General features: G+C 37.3%; 1 protein-coding gene across 19 annotated transcripts in view; it reads left to right on the top strand.

Moving 5' to 3' along the window:
* The window catches only part of KLHL13 (kelch like family member 13), a 386,710-nt gene extending 367,699 nt beyond the window's left edge, over window positions 1-19,011 (top strand). For all 19 annotated transcript variants that reach the window (XM_082377201.1, XM_082377217.1, XM_082377213.1 and 16 more), the window contains 3 exons: window positions 5,742-6,537; window positions 15,110-15,223; window positions 17,406-19,011. In XM_082377201.1, the coding sequence (XP_082233327.1) occupies window positions 5,742-6,537; window positions 15,110-15,223; window positions 17,406-17,893 (1,398 nt within the window). In that variant the 3' untranslated portion in view covers window positions 17,894-19,011. The remainder of the gene's footprint in view (window positions 1-5,741; window positions 6,538-15,109; window positions 15,224-17,405) is intronic.
* The last annotated feature ends 474 nt before the right edge of the window (window positions 19,012-19,485 follow it).

Genomic DNA, 19,485 nt, shown 5'->3' with positions numbered 1-19,485 from the left:
TTAAGGGCTTCCCTGGTGGCGCAGTGGTTAAGAATCCACCTGCCAATGCAGGGGACACGGGTTCGAGCCCTGGCCCGGGAAGATCCCACATGCTGCGGAGCAATTAAGCCGGTGCGCCACAACTACTGAGCCTGTGCTGTAGAGCTCACGTGCCACAGCTACTGAGCCCGCGTGCCACATCTACTGAAGCCCACGTGCCTAGAGCCCATGCTCCGCAACAAGAGAAGCCACTGCAATGAGAAGCCCGCGCACGGCAACGAAGCATAGCCCCCGCTCGCCGCAACCAGAGAAAGCCCGCGCAGAGCAACAAAGGCCCAACACAGCCAAAAATTTAAAAAAAATTAAAAATAAATTTTAAAAATAAATAAAATTAAAATTAAAAAAATAAAATGAACAACTCTATATTGCTTAAAAAAAAAAAAACAACCAATAATAAAGCCCCACTTGCCTTTGGTGCGATAGAGACGCCAGTTTTCTATAAGGGAGCATCAGGCTTAATAGAACAAGAACCCCTCCCCTCCGACCTTTGCCTTCCTTTGCAGTAATACTTTTATCTTAGGGTTGTAATTAGTATTAGAGTTTATAGTATCTGGTACTTTTGTTCTTGCTGTGTGATTTTCTTGGTAGTTATAGAAAAGAGGAGCATGAAAAGAAAACAGAAGGATGACAGTGAAGGATATAAAGCAGAGTAGGTAAAATTTTCTATAAAACTAAAAACATTTACTGTCATAGATCATGGAGATAATGGAAACTTACCTTTGTTTAGTTACATACCTACAAAAGTTACATTAGTTTTTGTCTTATGACACTGCATAACTACAGCATGCTAAATCCCTTGCAGCCATTCCCTGATTTACACACAGGTTGTAGTCAAATTTTTTGTTTATCATTTGTTTGCCGTTTGGAATTTGTAACATCTAGTGTTTTCCCCACATTATTACTGTTATGGAGGATTACAGGCTAGCCCGTAAAACCCAATTTAATGTAAGGTTGCTGAAATAGAACACTTGTAATTGAGGTGGAAATATTACAATTTGAATTTAGTTATACAGAATAAACAGAACAGAATGAAGGTAAGCAAGAAACCATTTTCTTTTTTACATAAAAGCATATTTAATCAGAGAATGAAGCTGCCCCTGTGCTTTAGACTCGGTGTAGTCTTTCTTTAAACTCATTTTTTTTAAGTGCTTATTTTCTTTTCTTGATACAGGTCTATCATTGGTTCCACCTGTACATTTATTGTCACTGATCAGGTTGGGGGGATCACAATGAAGTGTAGAGAAATTTATTGAGGTGACTGGGATAAAGAAGAGTGGGAGACCTTGGAGAACAAGGGAGGTGCATTTGTGGGAGAAAAGGCAACAATGAAGGGAATCAGAAGAAGTTATTAGAAAAGACAGCTTCTTTTGCTGTAATGTGATGATAGCAGCAGCAAGCTTCGGGAATGTTCTTTTTGACGTAAGGGTTTCCTGTATAGTACATATACTTCACATTCCTTCTTTAATCTAAATTGGATTTATCCATTAAGATTAATTAACACGTCTTTCCAGGTAATGCTTTTGGGGAGGTTCAATGCAAATTAAAGAAAAAATTGTATAGATAATTTTACAACGAATCAAAACTGTTTCCCTCCCCACCAAACCAGTCTTGTTTTCCTTATTGCTAAGGCTGATATTCAGTAAGTAGTACCCAGATACTGGTTGCTTATGGTCGAGCATCTATTCTGATTAGTTGGTACTCAAATATTCTAAATATCATCCCTGCATATAACTTTAACCAGCCCATTCTTGCCCATCTGCCATCTGGGACTCTGTAGGGAAAGAAGAATCTCAGCCTGGGCCTAAACCAATTTACCCCCCCAAAGACCATTGTGGTCACTAATACTGCAACCAACAGGGGAAGTGCATTCAAAGTGCAAAGGAATAAGAAAATTGGATTCCCCAAGCTGGACACACCATCAGTATTCACCTCAAATGGCACTCATCATGTGAAGAGAGACAAGACTGGGAGAGAAAGGCTTTAGTTTTCTTATCATCCCTTTGTTCTTCTTACCAAAAGGTCCCTTCCTTGTGTCCTGTGATGTTCTCACCTGTGGAAGGAGGCCCAGGAGACGATGCCTGTTATATCCTCGACCCCCGAAAGTAGCTTGTTTGATTTCTTCCCAGTCTTTTTCTGTGGACGTGCTTTCTGTCTCTGCATTGGTTGTACTTGATGTCAGGCTGTCATTTTAATGAACTAGATAGCACTAAGGAGAATTTGGTACATTGAATATCTGAGGAGTCCCCCCAAATTTGCCAGCTAATTTCTTAGTGTTTGCTCTCCCTTTGAGAGTACAAAAGCAGATACTCATTTGCTTTTTTTTTTCCTAAATGGGAATTTATTTGTATAAGACACTGAATTTCAGCAACATAACATCACAGATTGCTGATGAAAGCTGTCATTAAAGTATCAAATTATGTTAATCACAGCGTTTAGGTACATCAGGTGTAATTTGAACAATTTAATATTGCAGCAGTGAACACCAGGATGTTAATGACAATTGAGAATTATGATGCTTAGAACTGCCTTTAGGATGACCATGAAGGTTGCTTGATTACAGTAGAATAATTTATAGTAATTTATATCAAGGAAACTTAAATGTACACTTGATTATTTTTAAAATAATGTCATTGGTTCTCATAAGCAGTTGAGAAATTTTGTCCTTTTTTGCTTCTCTATCCTTTAAAACTCTAATATAATTATTTGGCTTAACTTCTGTAATGACTCTTTGGAATTTTGGCCAGGGTATATATTCAGATGAAATTAGAGTTCTTTCTACTTATGAGTTTGGTTTTTTTAATAAGCTTTAAATTCATGTTTTATATTTTAAAATGTAATGTATTCTATTATGTACATGAATTGCATTGTATGTTATATTAATGTACATATTCATTATTTAATATTGTCTAGGCTAAATGTTCAGGACTATGCAAGCTGAAGCACTTTTAAGAATCATGACTGAGAATGCATTAAAATGAACTATAATTGAATAATCCTGTATCTTTGCAAAAATTGTTTACCGCTATTCCATCATTTTTGATCTGTTTATATTGTTAACTGTTATTCTAGACTGTGCTTCTACAATCCCTATAGTCTACAATTAATTTTTTTAGCTTTGATTACATGCACTTCATAAAAATTAATTTCCTATTACATATTTTTCTTATCTGAGTCTCATTTAAAATTAATAAGGTTCTAGTAATTTGCTATGTTAATTCAGAAGATATTCTATTTTTAGTTGTATCTATCATCACGTCTTTAATTTTTATATTGCTGATAATCGTAGTATTTAACCTTTGCTATATACCCACAGTGTGGTAGCTATTGTACATGAGCTATAGAAATTACTTAGTCTTTCTATTCAAGAAGATGACAATTCAGAAGGTTATGAAATACCATTCTCTGGTGATTTTTTTTTAAAGGAAAGAGTAGGCAGCTATCTATATTGACTAAGTAGTCTGTCAAGGATTTTCCAGTCCTGTGCATCTGTATATCTGATATATAGAAGGGATTTTCCAAATGCCCTTAAATACAAGGTAGATTTTTTTATCCTGTTGTTTTAGTAACTGTTTTCTTATTGAATGAAACTGAAGAAGGAAAGAGGAAGGAACTAAATACCTTGATCCCAGTTCTAAATTACAGTTTGGTTTCTGTTAATCTTGGTTTGTATTATATGCTATAAATTTAGATTTAAATTTGGTGACTAACAACCAATGCTATCATTTTGTCCATTTAAAATATACATTCTTTGTTGTTTTTATTTGTAATCATATCAGTAATGATAAGAATCTGCATACTTAGGAAATATATTTGTGTTTTCATCAACTTTTGCTTATCCATATTAGCAAACATCTTCAAAAATGAAAATTGGGACTTCCCTGGTGGTCCATTGGTTAAGACTCCGCGCTTCCACTGCAGGGGGCTCGGGTTCAATCTCTGGTCGGGGAGCTAAGATCCTGCATGCCGCTTGGCACGGCCAAAAAAAAAAAAAAACAGTGAAAATTACTCTTGCTCTGGGGAAGGACTATGTCTTACTTACCTTATAAAGTGGATCTACTACCCCAAACAGCAATCCCTTCCACCTGGGGTGATTTGGGCAATGAGGCTTTAACTGTAACTTCATTTACACAACTTAAAATTGTATGAGACACCAACCTGCCACTCCTAAAAGTGGATTAAAATGTATTTTTTATTATTAACCAAGGTACTGAACAGTATTAAACTGTGGATTTCAAAAGGCCCATAATTTGTTAATTTGTTTTTCCTGGTTCTTTTGTGTTACAATTTATTTTAGGTATTTTTAAATACATAGCTATTAGGTATAATAACCATTTAAAATTGTTGATGATTTTTGTGAAGCAAATAGGATGCTTAAAAGAGTTCAAATTCTTCTTGAGTAATAAATCTATGAAAATAGCAGCATGTGTGTGCGTGTGTTGGCCTTAGAGCTTTCAGTGGTATTATATCATAACTGGACTGTTACTTTATGAAGAGGAGTCATTTCAGCTTTTCCATAGAAAGACGATAGAAGGATCAGCCAATTTTCTCATAAGCATCTGCCAATCTGTTAATAATACAGTTGCATCAGTGAGGTTTATGTAACATTTGTGAACACACACCCTGACAAAATTAAGAAAAAACATTTGAATCCTTTGCCTTTGACCTGTCTCTGTGTTTGTACACACAAACACACACACACACACACACACACACAGACATTTGTATGGTAGGCTTGTTTTTGTGACTTATGCTTTACATAATATTTGCTGATATGATTTTCCTACTTTCATTTTTGACCAATCATTTAGTAGAGCACTGAAAAGACTTCCTGCTGAAGATAGGCCTCTCCATAGCTTCTCTCCTTTTCATGGCTCCCGCTTTTGATATATTTTACTCTGTGCTGGGGAAATCTCGGGGTGCTAACGCGGGGTCCAGGCAGAGCTACAGTATGCTGAGAGTAAGAGGGTGGCTAAGGAAAACTATGGTGCCAGCCATCAGCATACATACCAAAAACTAAACAAAAGGAATGATTTGATGTAGAAACACCCATTCCAGGCCTCAAGAAAGTGATTTCCTTGCTTCTGTTTCTACATAAATAATATGGAGAATAACTTCACCCTAGGAATAATGGTCCTATTAAATTATCTTCGCTATAAGCAATAACTTTTGAAGGAATCAAAATGAATCATAGTGATGAATGATGCCTGTTGACATGAAAGAGACATTTAGGGATCGGGTGCTAGAGTTTTTCTGCGTGTGGATCTGCTAGCTGAGTTACTTTTAAGAATCATGACTGAAAAGTGGATTGAGATGGTTCATAATAGAATAACTTTCTATTTTTCCAGAACTTCCATCTGCCCGGAATTTTCTTAGTATTTGGGTGGGAGTGGTGAGGACACATTTTGTGGAGAGAAAAGTAATTATTTTGGCCATAGTCAAGTTATACCATTGTTTCTTAGAGTAACTTTCAATCTACTGACTTGGAATGAGCATTTTCTTTTAGTCACCTTTCTATTGGATTAGGTAAGGGTGGTTTGTGAATTCCCTTTAAATCGTTAATATATGGAGAAAGGAAGCTTTATTTGCATCTATATGGACAGTAAAAAGCATATTTACTCTTATTCTAGTACAGGTATTTATGTATCCAGGCGTGAGTGCCATGAAAGTAGTTGGGTTTTAATTTTTTGTAATTGGCTTAATAGGTCACTTTAGACAATTGTGTCGAAGTTGGGCGGATTGCCAACACCTACAATCTGACAGAAGTGGATAAATACGTTAACAGTTTCGTCTTGAAGAATTTTCCTGCGCTGCTGAGCACCGGGGAGTTCTTGAAACTCCCTTTTGAACGTCTTGCCTTTGTGCTTTCCAGTAATAGCCTTAAGCACTGCACTGAACTTGAGCTCTTTAAGGCTACCTGTCGCTGGCTACGCCTGGAAGAGCCTCGGATGGACTTTGCTGCAAAATTAATGAAGAACATACGATTTCCACTGATGACACCACAGGAGCTCATTAATTACGTGCAAACCGTGGATTTCATGAGAACTGACAACACGTGTGTGAATCTCCTTTTGGAAGCCAGCAATTACCAAATGATGCCATATATGCAGCCAGTGATGCAGTCAGACAGGACTGCCATTCGGTCTGACACCACTCATTTGGTTACACTAGGAGGAGTGCTGAGGCAGCAGCTGGTTGTCAGCAAGGAATTGCGCATGTACGATGAAAAGGCTCACGAGTGGAAGTCCTTAGCCCCCATGGATGCCCCAAGGTACCAGCATGGCATTGCCGTCATTGGAAATTTCCTGTACGTCGTTGGTGGACAGAGTAATTATGACACAAAAGGAAAAACGGCAGTTGATACAGTCTTCAGATTTGATCCTCGATACAATAAGTGGATGCAAGTTGCATCTTTAAATGAAAAGCGCACCTTCTTCCACCTAAGTGCCCTCAAAGGATACCTGTATGCAGTTGGTGGGCGAAATGCAGCTGGTGAACTGCGTAAGTGTGTGCACTTCTATTAAGCACAGAGACTAGTTTCTTTACCCCCAGATTCTTGTCAAATCATAAAATAAGCAGTTTTGTAACATCAAAGACCAAAAAATGTAGCCAGGATTTTATTTTAAACTGTTTTTCTTAGAAAATATCAGAGACCATCTGTACGCCTTATCTGGGCTTATATTGTTGGCCACACTACAAATTATTATCTTACAAATATATCAATATGTTGCAGAATGTTTTACTTGTGCAATATCTATGGTTTTCATCTTGAAGGTTCAACTAAAAAGTATGTTCTGCTAATTTAAATTCTAATAGTATCTTGGACAGAAGTTTGGCATGTTCCCTCATTTTCCATTTTAAAAGCCCACATAATATTTTACTGAACAGGTTAAAATTCTTCCTTACAGAGCACGGACTTTTATAGTTGCTTCTTTTACGTAATCTGTTACCTACCACAGGCCACAGAGTAAGATGATTTTCTTATCTACTAAGTGTTCAGAGTTCAATATTATCCAGAGTTTATTTACTGTGAGTATTATGATAGGTAACTATTAGTCTCAAAAATCATTCTCTCTTGGTGAAATACGAAACAGTTTTCTTCACTGTAAACTGATCTGGTAAGCTTTATTATTTGATGGTCCCTTCTTGGTCTTCCTAATCTAAGATCAGCGACAAGTACAGTTAACATAGACCAATACTTTGGCTACATAAATTAACACTAATTTTGTTATTTTAGATAAAATTGGAACAAGGTGGCTGTCCAAGAAGTCAGAAAGACCACATTTTATGTCATGTCTTACATATCTGTCATTGCCATCATTGTTTGGTAACAATGGGTAACACCCATCTTCCTTTATTCTCTGTTAGAAATAGAGTCCCTGTAGTTGAACGGTATTCCAGGTTCCATAATGCTGGGGAAGTTTAAAATATTGGCATTGACTCTGGATAAATTCAGAGTAATTATCAGAATCTTTTTCTTCAGTATTCTAGAAAATAAAAGGTAGTCTGATGGATTTGAGAATAAGCAGTTTATTGGAGACAAAAAGAGCTGCTCTCAGCTCTTAAACTTTTCAGCTTATCAAGCTCTTTCTTGTTCGTGACATGGTCTTTTTTTTTATATATATCTTTATTGGAGTAAAATTGCTTTACGTTGTTGTGTTAGTTTCTGCTGTACAACAAAGTGTATCAGCTATACGTATACATATATCCCCATATCCCCTCCCTCTTGAGCCTCCCTCCCACCCTCCCTATCCCACACCTCTAGGTGGTCACAAAGCACTGAGCTGATCTCCCTGTGCTATGCAGCTGCTTCCCACTAGCTATCTACTTTACATTTGGTAGTGTATATATGTCCATGCTACTCTCTCACTTTGTCCCAGCTTCCCCTTCCCCACCTGTGTCCTCAAGTCCATTATCTACATCTGCATCTTTATTCCTGCCCTGCCATTAGGTTCGTCAGTACCGTTTTTTTTAGATTCCATATATGTGCGTTAGCATACGGTATTTGTTTTTCTCTTTCTGACTTACTTCACTCTATATGACAGACTGTAGGTCCAGCCACCTCATTACAAATAACTCAATTTCATTCCTTTTTATGGCTGAGTAATATTCCATTGCATATATGTGCCACATCTTCTTTATCCATTCATCTGTCAGTGGACACCTAGGTTGCTTCTGTGTCCTGGCTATTGTAAATAGTGCTGCAATGAACATTGTGGTACATGTATCTTTTTGAATTATGGTTTTCTCAGGGTATAGGCCCAGTAGTGGGATTGCTGGGTCATATGGTAGTTCTATTTTTAGTTTTTTAAGGAACCTCCATACTGTTCTCCATAGTGGTTGTATCAATTTACATTCCCACCAACAGTGCAAGAGGGTTCCCTTTTCTCCACACCCTCTCCAGCATTTATTGTTTCTAGATTTTTTGATGATGGCCATTCTGACCAGTGTGAGGTGATACCTCATTGTGGTTTTGACTTGCATTTCTCTAATGATTGGTGATGTTGAGCATCTTTTCATGTGTTTGTTGGCAATCTGTATGAGTGACATGGTCTTAATGTTACTGGTGTTTCCTACCCTTTTTTTTTTTCCCCTTTGTTGTCACAGTGAAATTTTTTCTAAGGCCAGACTTTCCAGATTGTTGGACTAGCTGTCAGGATCATGAACCACACAAGTTTCCCAATATATTTTAATAATCAGACTTTTAAAAGCACTTGACACATTAATACCCTTAGTGTAGAATTGTCATTTCCTCAGTCAACCCACACACATTATTTTCATGTTATTATACTATTTTAAATTTATGGTGTCTGGAAATAACCAGAAGATGCAAGTAGTGACTTGACACTTTCTTAGAAAAACCACTTATATAAGTTCATCTTTACAGGTTTACAAATTATAGGTCATCAGCCCTGGCAGTCAGTGGTCATTTTGAAACTTCTTTTCTCTAAGGAAATAGCTCCATTTTTCAGTCACTGCTTGCTTGGTAATGTTATCACCTCTGTTAATATGCAACTATTAAGTTTTTATTGTTCCTAATATTTATATTCTGAGAATTTATCATCTTCAGGCCAAGGAGAGTTGTTATATAAGACTGAAGCGCTAGAGGCTTCCTTCTTCTGACTTAATCCTTACCCTGTTTGAGTTCTTCCCACGTTATACTCAATTGGGAACAAGAAGTAGACTACCCCGTTGGGCAAGCGGCTGGCTTCCTTGCTCATGACCTTCAGAAATCATCCCTTTAATCTCTTATTAAAAACAGTCTTCTGTGTTTCAGTTTGAAAGTGACAGGATACAAGAGAATCATGCTTTTCATGAGCTATTCCTAAATTTGTAATAACTGTTTGATTATATTTAGACTTTAAAAACACAACTGCCCAGAGCTTAAACCTAAGGATAATGATTTAAATATTCTAAAAAAATACTCCCCGTCTAGATGGTAAACAGAGGTCCATTTTTATCTTAATTCATAAACTGTGTTTTCACAAATAAATGGATGATTATAATATAGACACAAACCCTCAATACCAAAGGACAACTGTAATTCCATTTAGAGGGCAACTATTTGATATTTCTTTCCCTTTGAAATTTTCTCCTAGAATCTGTAAGCAACTAAGCTTTTGTAGAAGATGATTGCTTCCCTTAAAATCAGCATACCCAGCAGATCCATTCTGTGCTACATATCTGAAGTTAAAATATATTGGAAGTTTTTTTTAAAAAATCATGTGATTGACTTATTAAGTACACTCAAATATAGAGTCTTGATTCCAGGAGAACCTTCAGGCCCAAAAGAGTCATTATATAAAACCAAGTAGCAAGCAGCTTCGCTTTGTTATGTTTTTTTTTCCTCCTGACCCACCCCACCCCTTTGAATTCCTCCTATTTTACACCCATGTGGGGATATGAAGTAGGCGGGCCCGTCTCGTCACATTCTGTATCGTTGAGGTAACCAAACGTGATGTAACCGCCCTGATTACCTCCCAAAAGAACATCAATGTGTTCTTCTGAATTCCGTTTATAATGTTTCTCCTTGTGTAAATAAGAAGAGGATATGTGTCAGTTGCCCTTTGTAATTTTCTTAGACCCATTATTTTTACAGAATAGTAGATTTTGGTTCTAAAGAAATGCTTGCTTATATTTCTGAATGTTCCAGCGAGGCGGGGTTTTTAACATTTCTCATGTTCCATAAGCGTTTTTTAATGACACCCCCTCCCTCCGCCCCACACTAACATCTGTTGTAATAACATTCCATCTTAACTGATTATGTTGACATAGTCATATTTCTATGTAAATAGAGAAGGGGAGTAGGAATGGGTGTTAGGAAAACGGGATTGATGGGAAAATCATTTCACAGTTTAACAGGTTCATTAGTACCAGTACATCATTTATTCTTCATACACACAATAACCATTGCCTGCATATAATGATGAAAAGAAAACAGCGGCAGCGTTTGCAAGACATTTTAGGTCATTTTAATGCATTTAGCCTTTTAAAATCTTGCCATGGAGTGTATGGACCCAAGCCCATAGTACATAAAAACGATACTGTTAGTGTGTGTGTGAGCCTGGCTTACTGCTGAAATATAATTCCTTAGAAATGCTACTTTCCTTTGACACTGGGTACAGTGGGAAACTGGGGAAAGCTTAGAGTAGCTGTCACTTAAGTGAAAAAGGAGTCAGTTATTTCTGGTATCTTTCAAAATTGTCATATAAGAAATTGATCTTCCATTGAGGAGAAATATGACAGCTCAGGTATCTTTCACTTCAGTTAAATAACTCAGGGTTGCAAATAATGAAATAACTTATAGAAAACGTGTTAGATTTTTCCAAATAAATGTACAATAAAATTACTGACATTTATCAAATGCATCCATATCCCTTAATGGATTTGCAGTTTCTTTATTAAGCGACATATTACCAACCGGCACTCTAGGATTCTAGAGACCATCCCCTCTTTGTGGGAGCCGTTGTTGTCCAAATGGTTTTCTTCAGGACTAATCTCTTTCCTAACCTCAACGAACAAGTAAATTCCCCGTCATCCCTTGTGCACGATTCTGAACTCCAGTGGAATCACCTGAGAAAATAAGAGTCCCTGATGAGTTATGTGAAATAACCAACCGAAGTGTAATTCTTAAATTAGGGAGGGTCTCTAATTTAAATACTAGGCCACCAGACTACTGAAGGTGGTTCTCTAGAATAGGGATCAGAAAACTGATCCCTATTGCCAGAAGGGAAATCTTTTTGGCTTTGCAGGCTGTAAGATCTCTGTCACAACTAATCAACTCTGCTATTGTATTATGACAGCAACTATAGACAATTTGTTTATAAACAAATGAGTGAAGTTGTGTTCCAATAAAGCTTTATATATGAACACTGAAATTCGAATTCCATATAATTTTCATATTTCACAAACTATTCTTCTTTTGATTTGTGTTTCCAACTCTTTAAAAATGTAAAAGCCGGGCTTCCCTGGTGGCGCAGTGGTTAAGAATCTGCCTGCCAATGCAGGGGACACGGGTTCGAGCCCTGGTCTGGGAAGATCCCACATGCCGTGGAGCAAATAGGCCCATGAGCCACAACTACTGAGCCCGCGCGACTGGAGCCTATGCTCCGCAACAAGAGAGGCCGCGATAAGTGAGAGGCCCGCGCACCGCGATGAAGAGTGGCCCCCACTTGCCGCGACTAGAGAAAGCCCTCGCACAGAAACGAAGACCCAACACAGCCATAAATAAATAAATAAATAAAATTTTAAAAAAAAATGTAAAAGCCATTCATATTTTTATCCTGTGGGCCATACAAAAGCAGACGATGTACTGGATTTGGCTTACAGGCTGTAGTTTGCCTGACCTCCCCTGTTCTGGATTTTCCCAGTTACCTCATTACTATCTCCACCTGTCATAGACTGTGATGGACTCACTGCTTTGTGGCTCCAACTCCTTACTTGCTCATCCCGTGTCCCCTCCCCCTATCGAGGTGGTTGGCACTAACATCTCATTGCCTTGTAAATATGGAAAATAGAACTAAGGGCAGGTATCAATATATAGACTTGTTAATTAGATATATTCTATTTTAAAACTAAATATATTGATTTTACTAATAACAATAACAATGCTGCATGGAGAAAGCCAAAGGTTTGACAGTAAAGATTAAATGATGGGAAAAGCTAAAGGAGATGGGTTATCTAGCTGGAAGAAGACAAGTTTAGGGATGATGAACTATTATATACTTGTTGTGTTATTGGTGATTAATAGCCATCTTACACTTCAGGGACCCCTGTATGAGAAAGTATAGATGGATTCTTATAACCCCCATTACCAAAAAAATGCAATTAACTCAGTGATAGAAGAACAGCATTATCTTTCTACATAGGAAAATTTTAATAATCGTAAAGAGTGAATAGCTATTCAGATTCTAGCTCCCTATAAAAAGAATAAGAGGATGCAAACTGCATCAGAACAGATTGAATTAGAGGAAAGAGTGTAACAGTCTAGAAATTTCAAAGTTCAAGGCAGAATTCTTCATTAAGAAAAGCATAGAACTGGAGTAAAAGCTACCTTTGACATCAAATAGATGGAAAGAAGTCTTTAAAACCCTTCTGATAGGATGTGTGATTAGACTACGTTCTTTTATCAGATAAAACCGTACCATTAATTACTTTGCTGATGCCAGTCAATATAGTAGATCCTCTGTAAGTGTCGAGAGGGAGATAATGATATACATTCTGGAGGATTTTGCTTGTCAGTTAGGCAAAAGTCATGCTGAAGGCAAATGGAACTGAACATTCAAGAAGACATCCAGGACTTCCCTGGTGGCGCAGTGGTTAAGAATCCTCCTGCCAAAGCAGGGGACACGGGTTTGAGCCCTGGTCCAGGAAGATCCCACATGCCGTGGAACAACTAAGCCTGTGTGCCACAACTACTGAAGCCCGTGCACCTAGAGCCCGTGCTCCGCAACAAGAGAAGCCACCGCAATGAGAAGCCCGCGCACCACAATGAAGAGTAGCCCCCGCTCACCGCAACTAGAGAAAGCCTGCGTGCAGCAACGAGGACCCACCACAGCCATAAATAAATAAATAAATAAATAAATAAATAAATAAATAAATAAATAAAAAAAAGACATCCAGTGACTGAAAATAGTCACAAACAGTATTGGAGCAAACAGTTTTAGTTTGCATTAATTGTGGGAATAGCCCTTATTTGAGGGCAAGATTTTGCAGGATCTTGCTACCTGATGGGAAGGTTTAGAAGAAATAGAGTTGGTAAGGGTCCAAGCCTGAAGCAATGAACAAAACTAACAGATAAAAAAAAAGAGAACAGTTAAAAGCCTTTGAAATAAGACTGAAAATTTAAAACTAAAGTAGAAAAGGAAATCAGTAAAGGGATATGAGAAGTGGTATAATACAGGTGTTTTTAGAGGAGAAATAAGTAGTTCATGTAGTGAATTTGATGAAATGAAGTTATTGAAGAGAGTAGAAAATTAATCTCTCTCTCTAGTTTTGCCTGTTCTCACATTACTGTTGTTTTCTTTTTTTTTTTAACAGTTTTGCTAAGTATCTTTCCATCAATTTAATATAAATATTTTTAAATTTTATTTATTTATTTATTTTTGGCTGTGTTGGGTCTTCGTTTCTGTGTGAGGGCTTTCTCTAGTTGTGGCAAGCGGGGGCCACTCTTCATCGCGGTGTGCGGACCTCTCACTATCGCGGCCTCTCTTGTTGCGGAGCACAGGCTCCAGACGTGCAGGCTCAGTAGTTGCGGCTCACGGGCCTAGTTGCTCCGCGGCATGTGGGATCCTCCCAGACCAGGGCTCGAACCCGTGTCCCCTGCATTGGCAGGCAGATTCTCAACCACTGCGCCACCAGGGAAGCCCTGTTGTTTTCTTAAATAGGAAAACTTGTTCAAAGGATGATTCATCAATTAGGATTGCATTTGGCTGCAAGTAGCCAAATTTTATTCTGGTAGCTTGATCAAATAGCCCCACTCAGTATCCTCCTGCTTCCATTCCATTGCCTACAACTGTATCATATCATCAATTCCAGCTTCAAGGGAACCTGCTAATTTGAATTTTATTTTGAGTTGGGCACAGTGCTTTCCTTAGCAGTGTTGTGGTTCTGTTAGTAAGAAAAAAGCAGGGTTAGTGGAGATAAGCATTTGGGTTAGCAAGTAGCAACATCTGCAATAAATAGTATAAACTTTTCAAGCCAATCTAGATGTTGTACTTTTGACCAGAGTCCTCCTAACATCCCTATTGTTTTTCTGCCTTTTAAAAAAGATCACATTTTCTATCTGTCTGGACTGTTATTGTTCTAGTCTTAAAGTTATAACAGATTGATATTTAAGTAAGATGAGGCCACTTCTCAAATAATGTTAAAGATGATAAATTTGTTACTGAGAGGAAGTACCCCTAATAAAAATCTTAACTTCATATTATGCTGCTAATCATCTTCAAGTTAAGAACAGTACTGGCTACAATGGTGTTGGGTGGTTATATACAAGCTATTGGCTTTAATGTGTAAATACTGAAAAATTATTGTCAGTGTCCATTTTGTAGTCTGGATATAAAATAACGCAATAGGCATCAAAACATACACCAGGCAGTGTGCATACTTTCATTTTCAACTTAAATTTTTGCTTCATATCTGTTAACTTTTGTTTCCTATATGGTGTGTCATATAGAATCGAAGTGTTTTTCTTCCTTGTGATTGTTTTCATCTTTTCTTCCCACATATTTAGAGCAAAGAAATGGGAGAAATGTCAAATTATAAAGATATAACAAGATCCTAGAAGAAAAGAAATCCTAGTGATTTCTGCAGCGACAGAAATGTTACCTTATTATATTACGTAGCTCGTCTGATGTAACATGTTATCAATGTATTAATGGTTCATATTATTAACATAACGTCAATAATTAATATAAGTGACCCCCAAAGAATATCTCATAGCTATAATAGAAATGTTTCAGTTATTTGGATATTATTATTGTTCCACCTAAAAGGAAAAATAATTAATTGCTAAATTTGAAATTATACATCATTTTTAAAAATTCATTCATTCTTTTTATTTTTTAAACAACAGCTACAGTAGAATGTTACAATCCAAGAACAAATGAATGGACCTATGTTGCCAAAATGAGTGAGCCCCACTATGGCCATGCTGGAACTGTGTATGGAGGCGTAATGTATATTTCAGGTAAATAATTGCAAATGCAATTAATATAATACATAGACTTTTAGCTATGTTGCCATCTTTCCATCTGGTGTTAATAATAATCCCGGAAATGGATAACCAAAATATAATTTGTATTGATTTTAGAATATATTTTATGTGTACATTTGCATATGAATCCTTTGGCATTTTATAAGTTTATAAGACTAGCAGCAAACCAATCCTACTGTAAATACCTTAGTTAGAAGAAATTGGAAAGCTTTCAGCTTCTCCAGCTTGCCTTTCCGTCCCCATACTCTGTACTCCAATAACTCAGTACTCTTATAACCACCATTCATATTCTCTATAACAGCATTTAATTCATTTTTATTCAGAATTTAGCTAAACTCTATGAGGAAATATATCATTGTGTAACATACGAGCTCTACTGTGCATAAAACTTGCTACCAATATACATATAATGCATAATAATGTCCATTCTCTCATTTAGTGCAACCCATAGTATATGTTTCTCTTGTCCTTAACATTATAATGGGTTCTACTATGGTGTCATTGCATAAATAATTCTGTGCTGATTACCTGTATTTTGGCCACATGCACATATATTTTTCTAATAAAAAATTCTGAAACGGCTGCAGTTGGCTCAGTGTCCCAGTAACAACTTTCATTCTCAAACTGTTGGCGTTCAAATCATCCTTCCGTAGAATTTAGGAAGGAGTCTTATTTGAATGTAACGTTCACTTCAGGTATTGAAATTTTATTCCGTTAGTCAGCTTCTTACCATTTGGCCCTGACACAGTCTACCTCTGACAGTTTTCCCCCTTTTGAAGGCCTGCCAGTGCCAGGCCAGCAGTTACGCTATTAGAGAACAAAGGCGATAAGGTGATGTTTGTGGTCTGAGTCTCTGGACGCTGCCTTATGAAATCTGTAATGAAGAAGGATCAGGGAAAGGCCTGTAGTGTATGATTGGCAGGTTTCTGGTGTTAAATATATGAGCAACTATGGGACGTCTTATATTGAAAGAGCCATCCAGGAAATCATATGCTCCACTAATCGATGATTTACACCATCCACCTATTTTACGCGTGTAGCTGCTATGCCATTATAAGGAGAGCTCCAAGTCCTCTGGGGGGAAAAAAATGACATTCGAATTGTTCTAGTGGTGCTTTGGCATAACTAGGATACATTGCACAAATGACCTACCCAGTCAAGAGTAGGCTAGGAACCACAGCTGAGTTTCAAACCAAAGAGCACTGTTTTGCTTGCTGGCAATTCAGTGAAGTACAGAAAAAATATCTAAAAGCAGAAAAAAAAAATTGATTGTCATCTGGCCACCAGACAATAGAGCTTTGAATGATATGGCTAAAGATTAGTTTAGTTTTCTCCCTAATCTTCAGAATATATAGTCTGATGCTTTCATTGTACAGACTGATTTAGATGTGCTCTAAGAATATACTTTGTAGGTGATATAGACTCAATAGAGCAACAACGAATTGCTGTACATACAAAATTCCATATGTATTCAGCATTCTAATTCTTTAGCTTTTTAAGAGAGGCCATTACCCACCCTCACCCTACCCACCCAAAACTCTACAAAAATAATCAGTTCCGAATATTCGTATAAGCTTGTACATTTGCTCTACAAAAATAATCAGTTCTGAATATTCGTATAAGCTTGTACATTTGCACAATACTTTCGACTTTTCCAAAGCATTGTGATTTATTTCAATTCATAGTCACAATCCTAATGAGAGAACTAGAGTGGACATTCTTATTTGACAAATGAGGAAACGGGCACCTAGGCTTTAAAGTGCCCTAGCCCTGTGCTCAGCACCCAGAGGTGCAGCAGGAGTGAATGATGCTTTGTAGTTGGGATTTCCTGTAAACCCAACTCTAAGAGTGGCCAAAATATATTTTCATTCGATAAAGCCTCTTAAATCCCATGGATCTCTGTTTGAGAAAGCCATTACAATAATATAAGCTGCATTTTTGTTCTTTGAGGAGATGAAAATGTTATTTTCTTTATTTTTAATCCAGAGAAAGTATAGCAGGGAGACATTTATAAGAACAAGGTTGATAAGCTCTAAAATGTCATAATACCTGGATAGAAGTTAATTATCTGTGACCTGTGACAGAGAGCCTCCTATTTGCTTTTGCATTTTTATAATAATCTGTTTACCTCATGCCTATAATTTTCATCCTTTAGGAGGAATTACTCATGACACTTTCCAAAAGGAGCTCATGTGCTTTGACCCTGATACTGACAAATGGATCCAGAAGGCGCCAATGACCACTGTCAGAGGTCTGCATTGCATGTGTACAGTGGGAGAAAGGCTGTATGTCATTGGTGGCAATCACTTCAGAGGAACAAGCGATTATGATGATGTCCTAAGCTGTGAATACTACTCACCGATCCTTGACCAGTGGACCCCAATTGCTGCCATGTTAAGAGGGCAGAGTGATGTTGGGGTCGCTGTCTTTGAAAATAAAATCTACGTGGTTGGTGGGTATTCGTGGAATAATCGTTGTATGGTAGAGATAGTGCAGAAATATGATCCAGATAAAGATGAATGGCATAAGGTTTTTGATCTCCCGGAGTCCCTGGGTGGCATCCGAGCTTGCACACTCACAGTTTTTCCACCTGAAGAAACCACACCATCACCTTCTAGAGAGTCCCCTCTTTCTGCACCTTAAGATCGTCCCTACAACTAAGATGCTGTAGTCCTATCTTTGCAACGTGTCATGAATTCTCTTCTTTCGCCCTCCCCCTTAAGTAGTGTATGTTAGGATTAGCCTCCAGTAATTGATACAAATATTGGAAAAAAGACGACATTGATGTTCTTTGTGCTCTTTGTTTGGCTTTGAGTGTTTATAAAGTGGTAACAAAACCATTCTGGAAATGTATCCCATAGAAGCTGATGTTTAACATACGAGGAGAAAAAAAAAAAAAAGCAAGGCAAGGTATTGTCTATAAGATGTTTCTGCAGTACTTTTTTGATGCTGTGTACTGGGTGTAAGGTATTTGTCATCTTACATTAGAAAGCCCAAGAAACCAAGTTGAAGGTGGATTGTAGTAAATGTACAACTGTGCTAACTAGGCTTCCAAGTAAAAAGTTTTCCTTTCACCTTTGATCGTGAGATGTGAAAGGGAGGTAGCCCGCTCCAACAGGAAACAATAGACAAAAGGTTGCCAACTGGCATGAGCCACCTCCCTCTTTTCATAAAGTATTTTTGACACATCTGTCAGCCCACCTGTCTGTGGGCTACATTGAGAACACATCAAGTTTCTTAGACACACAGGAGAAAGAATAATTGCAATTCACGAATATTAATTTAAAAAAACAGCATGACCCCTCAACTTGTAAGCAAGGCTTTGGGGTTTTTTAAGTGTGTATAAATATATACACACACATATATCAAATAGAAGAATTTTAAAAACTGAGTAGCACGTCAAACAAATGCAAAAAAGAAAACTTTGAAATTTCTTCCAAAAAGCAGCTTCCATTAAAATGGGAATTCAGTATGCACGTACTGAATGCACGTATGTAGATTCATACTGAATTTAGGTGAATAAGGGCTAGAAATTTTGAGCAACTAAATTTGTCATTTGGCCAAATTTTTCCTTCCAAAACTGTAATCTACACCTTCTCCTTTGCTGTTGAGGTAACTTACATATTATATGTATTCTGTATACTCAGTTCATAAGATTATTTAGCACAAAGTATAGCAGCTCCACCTGGTGAGTTGCTTTTGCTCAGTGAATTCCACTTCCATGTTTTATTTTTTTTGTTCAATAAAAAACATTTAATGTCGCTTTGGTGTGAGGTATTCTATTCTTGTCTGAGTTGGCTTCCTTTGGCTTCCTTTGATTAAATACCTTTCTTTTTTTTTTTTTAGTATGCCAAGATCCAAATGATCAGAACTTAAGAGTACTGAACAGCTTGGATTAATGAATACTAATGACTTTCATTCAAGGAAGAAAAGAATTTGACCAGGTCAAACTTCATTGGTGAAAACACATTGTTGGTTGTCTTTGAGGAGTTAGTTTGTAGAAGACACTAACTGACCCCTCTCCATCCCCACAGGGTAATAATATGTCTAAAAACCACAAGAGCAGTGAAATTTCTGAGGTCAGTTTCCCTGATCTTCCAGATAATCCATCTTGCCTAATGAGAAGGGATTGTGTAAAATGACTTAAGAGATTTGTTCTTGACCGAAAAAATGTTTTTGTAAGAGATTGATAATTATGTTAGGGCCATATGTATGATCGTTCCTACTTTATCTGC

Source organism: Balaenoptera borealis (assembly GCF_965194805.1).
Source record: "Balaenoptera borealis genome assembly, chromosome: X".
Lineage (NCBI taxonomy): Eukaryota > Metazoa > Chordata > Mammalia > Artiodactyla > Balaenopteridae > Balaenoptera > Balaenoptera borealis.
Note: the sequence above shows the minus strand (reverse complement) of the source record. Positions and strands in the feature narration are given on the sequence as shown.